Here is a 12532-nt window from a genome sequence, read left to right as displayed (position 1 = left end):
AGTGGCTGAAATGCTAATAAACACTGGATTAGAAGCTGTATGCATGTAATTTAACCAATGGTAAACAACTTTAAGTGTACTAGTCAATCATTCCTATTAAGTTTTAGAAAGTGACTATTTATTTCCATATTTACATCAGTGTATTAAGAGTTGGAAATTGACCCTTCCCTAAGCCACACCCAAAAACCACCACCCACCAATCATGGCTTAACAACCATAGCTACGCGCAGGAGCTCTGTCAAGCTTTCAAACGAAGGAAATAGGCCAAAGCGTTGTGCATATGGATTGTGCAAATCTGACCCCCGATATCCTGTAAGTTTGGACAGGGTGGTGGAATTTTTTCTCTTTTTAAAACCAAAAACCCAAGGGGAGAAATGACAGTGTGGATCAAGCTCTGTAAGAGGCGCTAAAGAAGCGGAGTTAAGTTGTTTTTGTTTCGGTATTCCTGAAATTCATAAACGGCAATAACTCACACACCTCTTAACCTAAAAAGATCTCAACTGTGTTTCCTACAAAAATACAAAGCAAGCTATGTTTCACAGCTGTCTTTTTCTTTTTTTTTATCATTTTTTTTTACGCTCGATATCATGAGCACAGCTCACCATAGTAGTCATACTAACAGCAATCATATTTCCATCTGTTTCAAGCTATGAATATTTGAAATGACATATCAACAGAACAAAACTGAGATATGATCACAATCTGAACACTTGCGCTCAATATACTTTACCAGCAGCTGTTTTTCAGTCATTTATAACCCTGATGTCCATGTCAGAGCTACAAATCACTGATGTTTTTATATTTGCTGATAAGGAAAATCTATTTATTCGCTTCTGCTGTTTATACTTTGATTTGCATGTCAATTTATTTATTTCTTCCACAACTACAAATTAGAACAGAAAGAGTATAAAAAGCACACAAATATAATGACAGTTATAGGTATTGTACATTGTTATGGGTGAATGATGCTAATATTCAGCACAAATCCACCAATTTCCCCTTTCTGGCCTTTTATTTCTGTGAATGAATTATGTAGAAGCACTGTCTATGCATGTTTCCTCGTCGGTTAGTAACACTATATTTAATTGCACAACAATTAATCTATGAGGCTTTTTTGCTAAAAACGAAAAATCACGGTTTAATTAGTTATTATTAATTTATTTTTAAATTTCACCTCTCATGCTGTGCATGAATTAAGCTGTTGAATAGTCTGCATATGAGGCGGCTAGGCTAACCTAGTTTCAATTTTGATTGAATTATTTTCTAATCGGTTGCCTATTATGTGGTGAACGTACACCTGCAATCCTTTTTTGTCTGGCTTTCTCAGATATCTCACCTGTTTGCCAAAAATGACTAATTATAACCCTGTCAATGTCTGACACTGGCGCGCATACACATTGTAATAGACGTGTCACGCACGAAAGCTTGACAGGCGTAGCAACAGTAACTATGGAGGGCAGGGATTAGCAAAGGGTCAATTGACTATTCTAAGTCAATTAATAATTAGCTGTTAATAATTAATAATGTATTTAATAATGTAATTAGTTACAGTGCTCATCCTAAATGAGTATAAACCATTTTGAAAATGAATATTTTTATCCATTTCTCAGTGAATATAGCTAATATATTTTGGTGCATTTGAGTAAAACAGATTTATTAAACAGATATATTTATTAAAATAATATTTTAGTCACCAAACATATTAAGAAATAGAAAGAGAATACATTTAAACTCATGTGAAATATTGGAAAACAAATTACAGACTACAAAATTTCAGCAACATTTTATACATTTTTTGTTTCTCTTGAATTTTACTCATTTAAATGTTTTTATTTGCTATTTTTCTCTGACATATAAATTTGGGTGTACTCATTTTACACCGTTATAATAAGTTATTTTGTTAGATGAGCTCCAGATTTGGCTTTACTACTCACTAAACTAATGTATATGCACAAATGTAATATTGTAAAGCTCCTATAGAAAATATTAATCTAAAAAAGAGATTTGTGAGGGTGTACTTATATATGTTGATCCTTGAAGGTTGAAATATTTAACACAAAACAAAAATGCTCTTACAAGAGGTAAAAACAAAACAAAAAAATCTGCAAATTTCTTTAATGGACAGTTGAACTCTTACTTGAGCTGTGTGCTGGGCAGGATGGGCTCTGGAAGCTTCTTAATCTGAGGAGCCTCTTCAATGATGGGGCTCTTGTAGGCTGCCGATGCTCCGACCACTGAGATGGCTTGACCGAGAGACACCGCAGACAGCTTACGGATAATGAGTGGGTCTTTGGAGCTGGACTCTCCTGCTGCTCCCTCTTCTTTCACCTCCTCATCTCGAGCCTTACACTGCTCCAGCCCTGTGCAGCAGAAGAGAGAGATGATGTCCAACAAGCAACGTAACCGTATGTATGCATGGATGAATGTATGGATGCTTGTATGCATTGATGGATGCATGTATGAATGTATGTATGCATGCATGAATGGATGCATGTATGACTGCATGTATGGATGCATGCATGCATGCTTGTATGCATGTATGTTTGTATGGATGCATGTTTATATGGATGGATGAATGGATGGATGGATGGATGGATGGATGGATGGATGGATGGATGGATGGATGGATGGATGGATGGATGGATGCTCTTAGTATCAATATGTTAGTATTGTAAAATCCCCAAATAATACCCAGCCCTATTTTACAGCTGTTCTGAGAAGAGTTTTTCCTTCTAAAGCTCACCTGGTCCCAGTCCAGCTGCAGTCATCTGTGTGGCCATCAGCCTGGCTAAATGTTTAATCTGGGCATCAGTGCCAGCCGATTCTACTGGCGTGTAAGTGGCCTGGAAAGAGGCTGGCATCACTTCAGGGAGGTAAACCATACTGATGAGCACCTGCATTGATTGGAAACATAAAAGCTGTAAGTTACAGCATTAAGCAAAATACAGGGTTCTCAGACTTTTGACAACTGATTTTAAATTATTCTTACTTTTACTTTAATCTTTAAAATTCCAACTAAAATTTAACTCTTTTTAAATGTTTAAATTTTCCTTGCCTGTGTGATGACATCAGTTTCCATGCAAACAGGTTTTACTATACACTAGCATTTGCGAACAAGTGTTCACAAGGGCATGAAAATGAAAATAATTACCAAAAATGTCAAATTGAAATGAATAAACTAACCTAAAACATAAACCAAAACAAACAGACTAACACACTTTAAATGATTAAATAAACTAAACAAACTAACAGACTAACATTACCGTCCTCCAGATTTCTACCAAAATAAAAGATTGAGGTTTTAAAATTTAAAAGTGAAAAACAGAAGCCATATTTGCGTAATATAACATGAATCGTAATTTTTTAAATAAACTCATAATATAATATATATAATAATATAAAAATATCAAAATCAATCATATCATATCTTTGTCTTCATTTTTTAAAAAGCTAATAAGTAATGGTAACACTTTACAATAAGGTTCATTAGTTAATGCATTTACTAACATGAACTAATCATGAACAACACATGTACAGCATTTATTAATCATAACTGAACATTTACTAATGCAATATTAACATTCAAGTCCATGCTTGTTAACATTAGTTAATGCACCATGAGTTAACATGAACTAACAATGAACTACTGTATTTTCATTAACTAACGTTAACTAACATGAATAAATACTGTAGTAAATGTATTGTTCATTGTTTGTTCATCTTAGTAAATGCATTAATTAACATTAACTAATGAACCTTATTGTAAAGTGTGACCGAAGTAATTTAGGTACTAATTTTTTAGATGTATAATTATATTAAACAATAATAAAAATGATAACTATATTATTTATACTATTATTTATATGTGAAGAAACACATTTTAAACCACACAACAACTCAAGCACACAGAAAATTCAAGAGGAACTACACACAGTTTAACATTAGTTTAGACCAGACATGTTAAGGAATTACAAACTAGTCATGTACGCGGCTCCTGCTTTTCTGCCGCACATGTTTTAGACATGTCCAAAGCTTTACACATACAACTACTTTTTTTGAGACCTTTTCTGAGGCATTTGGGTGGTAGTAGAAACATCACTATTTGCATTGTTAGCAGTGGCCCCTGAGAATGCTCCTCTCAACATAAGACAAATTACTATGTCGGCCTTTGGTTCTCTCCTGGCTAGAAGACTGATGGGTTGTTGAAACTTTTTATAAGGTCTGGCAACTTTTTTTTAACCTTTGTGATGGAAATGGATGCAGACAACACGACAATATGAAAAAAAGGAACTATTGTCATACTTTCGTGTCATGTTTTCATCTTTCATTGATTTTCTCGAAGGACATTTGATTACATATTGTTCCCTGATAAAGTCTTCTGGGAAAGGGGTGTTTTTTTTTTCTTGTTTGCTCTGTATAACGTGAAAAACAAATTTAAAAACCTTAAACAATAACTAGTCATGTACGCACCAGGTTGGCCACATTGTCTGATGTCAGCAAAGGTAACAGGAACTCAGCAGTGAGATCAATGGCTGACTGGGTGCCGATGGAGGAGGATGGTTTTGGGGTGACGACTGGAGCCGGTTCCTCCTTATCCTCATCATCCTCCACAGCCTCTGTAAGCACAAACCAGGCATTAATCCCTTCGTTTTGGGTTTAATCAACAACGCAGAACTCATGAAAACAGCCACTCACCCATCTTGATCCTCTTGCCCTCCACATAGGGCTCGTGGTGGAGTCTCTTACGGGGCTGTACGGCGACTGGCGTGCAGCGGGTGATTTCGCTCGGAGACATGCCCAGGTCCTGCAGCAGGGTGGAGATCTGAACATGGAAGTCCACACTGCTGGGATGCTTCAGCACTGCCACCAGGTGAAGCTTCAGGTTCTTGCGGACACTGCTCACTTGAGACTTAGCCAGAGTTGGAGGCAAGTTAGCTGTGGAGCACAACAAAACAGATCAAGAATGGATCAAGATATCAGATTTTTCCAACAGCGTGCAACCCTGGTTGATAGCATCACAGGCAATGCGCAATCATGTAGCACCATTGCTCTTGTCTAACAATGTCATTGATCACAACTCACCATGTAGCATCTCATAGGCCTGCACCACCTCGGACATGAACATAGGCCGCTGTCTAGCCAGTGTGGCCAGTGATCCCAGTGCAGTGGTGAGATTAATGCTGGAGATGGCAGGGTGAACCATGAACTTTAACAGCTGATCCAGAGCCGTCTTACCCTCCTCACATAATGTGTCTTTAGAGCAGGACACGATGAAGATGCGCCAGATAAGGGGAGAGGAAAAATAAAGAAAAGTAAATAGAATGAAATATTCTGTACAACATTTAAGAGTTTCAGAGTCATTAAAGATGCATAAATTATTAGGCAATTATTGATAAATCATGAACTTAGTAATTATTATTACTATGATTACTATTATTATTATTACTATTACTACAATTATTATTATTATTATTGTTATTATTATTATTATTACTACTATTATTCCCATTAATACTACTACTATCATTATCATTATTATTATTATTAAAATAATTTCATTATTATTCCAATATTGCAGTATTTTTTGGACACAGTGTAGAATTTGGGCTAAACTATATATTATATACTATAATATATTCAAATATTAAATGCTGCTACTATACCTAATAATAATAATATTAATATTAATAATAATAATAATAATAGTAATAATAATAATAATGACTATCCTAAATTGAAACATTTAATAACTAAATCATTATTGTAAATCATTTATATTTATTCATTCATTCATTTTATTTTTGGATTATTCCTTTTAATTAATCAGGGGTCGCCACAGTGGAATTAACCGCCAACTTATCCAGCACAAGTTTTACGCAGTGGATGCCCTTCCAGCTGTAACCCATCAACGGGAAACATCCATACACTCTCATTCACACACATACACTATTTAGCCTACCCAATTCACCTGTACCACATGTCTTTAGACTGTGGGGGAAGCCGGAGACCCCAGAGGACACCCACGCGAACACAGGGAGAACATGCAAACTCCGCACAGAAATGCCAACTGACCAAACTGAGGTTTAAACCAGCGACCTTCTTGCTGTTAGGCCACAGCGCTACTCACTACAGTATTATAAATAATAATATTATTAAATAAGTATTATTTATTTGTTAATTATAAATAATAATAATGATAATTATTATTATTAAACACAATAAACACAATTTGAATTACTATCACAATAACTAATTATTAACAATATTTTACAAATCATTCAACAGTAAAATTACAATTGTAATTGTTTCGTTTCAAATGCTAAACTGTAAATCTTTCATTTTTGTAAAACTTGCTTATCATTGCAAGTTTATGACTATGTTTGGGGCTTGTTGCATTTCCAAATGAGTGGTATTAGCAACCTGAACTCACAGCAGTTGCAGAGCTGCATTTACAATGAACCAACATGCTCTTAGACAAAAGCACCAATGGGTTACTATGAAAAATCATGAGCTGCATATGTGCCCAAAACAATCCACAACATGCAGAGCAAATATTTATTTAATTAAATCACAGGATTTTGACATATCACTATTTCATTATAATTTTGATTAATTATGTAGCACTATTTGTCATTAGCAAAAAATAAATAAATAAATAAATAAATAAAAGTGTGAATAATTCCCAAAAATTGTGACCCTGCTCCTACCGTATCGAATATATGTGTGGTCTTTGGGGATTTTATCCAGGCTTATGTCGCCCTCCTGCTTCTTGGGTGTGTCAGAGTCGGGCGTTCGAGGTGACAGAGTGATGATGAGGGACTCTGTGAATTTGATGGCGTGAGTGCGGACTCCATCGTTATCTGAATCAAGCAACGCCAGGACATCCCCTTTCATTTGAGTTACCATATCCCAGCATGCCTCCTGCATGTCTGTGACACTCTTAGTGCGCACCAGCCACTAGTAGAACAAATCAAACATCCATCAAGACACCTAAAAATATCAGCTCAGTCTAATATTAAATAGTGTGTAATAACTGATACCTGTAAAGCCACTTTGTAGAGCTGAGTGAGTGTCAGAATGGCCTTTTTCACCACGTTCACGCTCTCATCTCGCATCAGCATGTTCAGGTTGGCAATCAGCCGCAGCAGAAGCTCATTGTCTCTTTTACTGAATGGAATAAAAAACAACTCTTTAGAGAAAGCTTGGTGAAATATTTGTCAAAATATTATGTAGTAGATAGTGGAGTTGTGCGATATACAGCTGAGGTCAGAATTATTAGCCCTCCTGTTTTTTTTTTCCAATTTCTGTTTAACAGAAAGATCTTTTTCAACACATTTCTAAAAGTTATAGCTTTAATAACTCATTTAAAATAACAGATTTTTTTAATTATCTTTATCATGATGACAGTAAATAATATATATATATATATATATATATATATATATATATATATATATATATATATATATTATAGTATATACATTCTTAGACACTGTATATTGGTTTGTTTTCTTTTCCTTTTTTAGTATCACAAATAAAAACAGTCGACTAAAGCTGAAACAGAGTAACACTGTGTAATTTTTGTGTAAGGTTTGTGTAAAGTTTATTAACACCATAGTGCAGGGCTCTCAAACTGTCGGCCCGCCTCCTCACTCCTGCCCGCAACTGACGTCAATCATACCACAACCACAGATTTATTTCAGCAGCTGATGTGTGGCACGATAAATGTGCTGACTTGCATTATCTCTGGTGACAGGTAATGCTTGAAATATAAACGTCATGTCTGTTTTCCTAATGCGTGATTTTAGCCCCGATTTTGGCTCGCCGACAGGTTTTGAGAAATCGCCGACAAATGCCTGAAATCACAGGCAAATCGCTGCTTGTGCACGTGAGTGACAATCACACAGTATGAACTTTCAAAGACGCAATCTGAGAGAATCGCCGATAAGTCGCCGATGCCTGTGAGATATTTGGCATGCTAAATATCTGGAGCTGTCGGCGATTCAAATCATGCCGTGTGAATTGAGTTTTGACTGAAAATAACATCAGCGATCGCCTACAGCCAATGAGAGAGCAGCTTTCACAGGCTGGGGGAGAAATTAAAAGCGCTCTTTTTCGGTTTATTTGGACCCACGAAATGGAGGAAAAACTAGTGGAGGTTTGACAGGACTCAGGAGCAACTGTGTCTGTTTGACGTTTCATACAGAAAGAAATTAGTTTATTATCAACGTTGAGGAGAAATAGCTAATTCCCTTTAAACCCAGGTGAGCAAACATGTACATGTTCTACCCCATTAAAGGCTTCTTTCTCATTATGTAGTTAATAACAAAAGATATACTACGTGTTTTTGGCTGTGAGACGTGGTTTGGACAAAGTTGTCGGCGATTCTCCCTATAGTAAAGTCATGCAATGTGAATGTCCCTGTCAACGATCCATCTTGCAGTGTAAACAAAGCAGCGACGAAACGCTAGCCCAGATAGTCATGCAGTGTGAAAACATCTGTGACACGACTACTTTGAAAATCATGCAGTCTGAACTCGGCATAAGATGCATCAATTATGTCAGGTTTCCACTTTTTTCCTTGTGCCTAAAATTTTAACACGGCCCTGCAATTCATTGACAGTCACTGAAATGGCCCCTCGCCAATTTCAGCTTGACACCCCTGCCGTAGTGTTTTAAGCTTATATAAATCTCTTTTTAAACGAATCTTTTGATTTAATGATTAATTAACTTGCATTATGTCTAAGAGAATCAGTTTGAATGAATCATTTGATTATAGGACTCATTGAATTACTCATTAAAACAAGGACTTGCTGCTGCAAGCTGGAGTTTTGAGAGTCATATTTATCCATAACAAGCATGTTTTAAATATATTTCGGAATTATTTATCTAAGAATAAAAAGATATCACTTTCAAAATTGCCTACTAGATGCTTACAAGTTCTCAAGCCAAAACTCACCATGCCTCCTCAATGAATCCAATCACAAACTTTCGCACTTCAATGGATTTATCCGTCTGAAATGCGATAATTTCCTGAGGAAATTGTACAAAAAGAAGAAAACAGGTTTAATTTCTGTGTGGTTTAATTTTCATCTACTTACAAATTCTGGTATAACACTTACATCCAGGAAATTATCAAGCAACGACGGGTCTTTGTTGATAACCAACTCCTGTACCTAAAAACAAACAGACAGAGAACATAAATACACGAAAATGAACACTTAACATATTTTTAATCCCTAAAAAAAATCTGAAAATGATTTTAAAACCTGTTTGAGAACAATGAGCTTTTCTTCAGTAGAGATGAGAGCCGCCTGGTTCAGCAGATCCACCACCTGATGGAGAAAAGCAATGTAAGCTTAATTAAAGTATGACACATTTTGCAAACCATACCCAAGCAATTCTAGTGCAGTGATTAGTAACAAGCAAAGATGGGCCAGTGTGTCACCCTTTCGCTGGTGGTCATGTCAAAGGCTTTATCTTCCTCATTGCTGTGGATCTGTGAAGATGCACCAGAAGCTTGTTCTCCAGCCATCATGAGCAACCTAAGAAAAGAGCAACATAGTTTGCAAATGGTTAACTTTGTCTTTAATAAGCACAATTATGGAGGGGGAAAAAAAGCAATTCAGCAAAATGCTCACCGCTTTCACAGCGCATATAATAAACCGAGATTATTACTGTACATAACTGTGTAGTAACAGTTAAACCAATTCCTGCTTTACTGTTGACCTCAGTTTTTATACAAACTGACATGTCTTCATCATTTAAACCTTTTGATTATAGATTAGACAGCTATTACAGCCTTATACATTAATCTATTGTAAGATAATAATCTCACATTGGACAGTAAACTTACGGTACTTTAGCAACTTGAAAGACAATTTTGAGACTGATTTCCTGAATTATCCGATGACCGAATTCATTCCTTCATTCATTTTCCTCCGGCTTAGTCCTATTATTTTTCAGGGGTTGCCACAGTGGAATGAAGTGCCAACTTATCCAGTAGATGTTTTACCCAGTGGATACCGTTCCAGCTGCAACCCACCAGTACTGGGAAACAACCATGAACTCTCGCATTCACACACATACACTACGGCCAATTGAGCTTATTAAATTCACCTATAGCGCAAGTCTTTGGACTGTGTGTGAAACCGGAGCACCCGGAAGAAACCCACGCGAACAACGGGAGAACATGCAAACTTTAACCAGCGACCTACTTGCTGTGAGGCGACAGCGCTAACCACTGACCTACCAGGCCACTGAATTCAAACTTGTTAATTACATCAACAGATGTAAAACTTGTGTATGTGTGAAAAGGAAGCATGTTTAAACCAAACATTGTAAAACCTAACAGTGCAAATCACTAAATGAAACATGTTAGTTTAAATAAGTTACTTTAACTTAATGAATATGAGTAATGGTAACTCATAACCTGATTTATATTGAGCAGAACTCAAGTCGAATGAGTTATGAATTAATTCATTCAATTGTTTTGTGTCAACTCTAACGTAGAAGCAATACCAAACCATTTGAGTAGCTATAAAGTTGTACAGACTTATTAATTATATTAACTGAATTTATACTGATTTATTAAGTGAACTTAAAATACTTAAGTTACTAAAACTAAATGTTTTACCGATATAAACCAATAATATATGTGTAAATTACTCAATACATATAGAAGTTTACAGTACTCAAACCATTTTGTTTCATAACTTGGTTTAATCAAACATTTTGAGTTGACTTCACTTTACAGTGAATAAAAACACAATGACAGGTTTGAACGAATGAATGACTAACGTTAGCTGTTATGAGAAGGACTACCAAACTGTCTAAAGTTTTAAACCTGAACTCGAGTAAACACTAGTAAGGTGAGGAAAGTTGTTCTGGAAAACTGTGTGAGACGCAGATTAAAGTGCTGAACCCATTTTATTTGGACATCATACTGAAATGTATGTAATGTTAGCTCGTTTATTCTCTTAGGCTAATATTAGCCGGATAACATACACTTACAAAACAGGCTTTTGGGCTTTACTAAAACATTATATTTAATAAACATGTATCACAAATAACTCAAACTTACTTTAGAGAAATTATATTAAAATAAAACTTTAAGAATGAAAACACAGGCCTTAAAAGCTGTCGATTTATGTTAGCACTGACGCTAATAAGCAACCGTTCAAGCTTAATAAACACAAATCGTTTGTTACCTTATTCAGTCTTGTTGCGATACGTTCTTATTTGGAAATTACATATCCATATGATTAATTTTGTTACAAATTCACCGACTCTAACAACTACCCTCGGATAGCGCCATGCTAAAAGAAGAATAATCTACTTCCGGGGGTGAACGCGAGGTTCATGGGAAATTGAGTTGTTCTGTTCTTCTTTTTCTTCGGTTTTGGGAGCATGATTTCTCACATGGAAGACACAGATTTTCAAAACTCTACACTGATCAGAATGTTATACATTTGTTTCAAGTCATATTTCACATAATAATTGACAAAAGATTTCAACAAATATGTGACGAGAACAGCTGGATTAATTACTGAAAAACAACATAATGATTTTTTTTTCTATTTATTCATTTAAATCAACAAAACATCGATTGTTTGATATGTTCAATCTGCTGTTTTCTGAGATATATTCTGTAAACAGCTATTGTCTTTTCCCATACTGCATCACTTCAACTGAATTATGATTCATTGTTATTTCCTCATATTCTTATTTGAATGCAGGCGTTCAATTGTTCCAATAATGAATACTGTTGAACATTAAAACAGTAAGAAGTTTGTGTGATGACTGTGACTTCCAATAATGTCTCGGTTGCTATATCCAGATCAGGGGCGCCCCCATGGGGTGGCCACGGCCACCACCAAACTCACCCCACCCCGGTGGCCACCCCAATATGATTTTGCTGTTGACATTAACTTTTTTGATCTCCAGCCACTGTGGCTAGTAGATTTCCAACACCACTAGCCACTAGCCATTTTCACTAGCCACACTTTTTTTGTTGGTAAAAAATATTTTGCTTAAATTGGACTTTGACATGCTAAATTACTTGATTTAGATATTGTGTTATGTCCACATGCCTCCTCATTCATTTAACTTGTAGTGTGTATTGTGTATTAGCTTGCTCAGTGTGCATGAGCAAATGGGTTGTGTCGCAATGCAATCAGCTTTTATTTCACGACTTTTCAGGGCTCAAAATTAAGGATTAACCAAATTTATCTCTGACCACACCAATTAAGTATTTTTTAGCCACAATTTTTTTAATGTGTAAAAACAAGAAAAATAAAGCTTTATAGGTGCATTTTAAATTCAACAAAACTTTTCTTTAAAAAACCATTACATTTAAAAAATAATTATTGCCATGTATCTAAAATATGCACAGTAATCTGTCCTGGCTAAAAGTCCCAAATCAGCAGTTAACTACACATAAATGGGGAGTAATCTCCCATTAAAGCAATGTTATTGTAAAAAATTATATTTAAACCCTATTAACAAAAATAATTGTAAGCAAAAGTAAGCA

General features: G+C 35.5%; 2 protein-coding genes across 5 annotated transcripts in view; both read right to left on the bottom strand.

Moving 5' to 3' along the window:
• The window catches only part of sympk (symplekin), a 28347-nt gene extending 17005 nt beyond the window's left edge, over positions 1-11342 (bottom strand). For all 3 annotated transcript variants that reach the window (XR_012406420.1, XM_694383.10, XM_005165573.6), the window contains exons 1-12: positions 11211-11342; positions 9449-9545; positions 9270-9335; positions 9123-9176; positions 8960-9033; positions 7041-7167; positions 6708-6957; positions 5083-5253; positions 4696-4935; positions 4471-4616; positions 2744-2894; positions 2138-2360 (exon numbers count right to left, since the gene is read on the bottom strand). Coding sequence is in view for 2 of the 3 variants with exons in the window: in XM_694383.10 (XP_699475.5) it covers positions 2138-2360; positions 2744-2894; positions 4471-4616; positions 4696-4935; positions 5083-5253; positions 6708-6957; positions 7041-7167; positions 8960-9033; positions 9123-9176; positions 9270-9335; positions 9449-9538 (1592 nt within the window). In the remaining variant the exon portion in view is untranslated. The remainder of the gene's footprint in view (positions 1-2137; positions 2361-2743; positions 2895-4470; positions 4617-4695; positions 4936-5082; positions 5254-6707; positions 6958-7040; positions 7168-8959; positions 9034-9122; positions 9177-9269; positions 9336-9448; positions 9546-11210) is intronic.
• lrwd1 (leucine-rich repeats and WD repeat domain containing 1) overlaps positions 1-12532 on the bottom strand; it is a 779065-nt gene that overhangs the window by 365144 nt on the left and 401389 nt on the right. The gene's annotated exons all lie outside the window — the stretch shown is intronic.

The sequence above is a fragment of the Danio rerio genome, chromosome 5 (assembly GCF_049306965.1).
Source record: "Danio rerio strain Tuebingen ecotype United States chromosome 5, GRCz12tu, whole genome shotgun sequence".
Taxonomy (NCBI): domain Eukaryota; kingdom Metazoa; phylum Chordata; class Actinopteri; order Cypriniformes; family Danionidae; genus Danio; species Danio rerio.
This window is presented reverse-complemented; position numbering and strand designations above follow the sequence as displayed.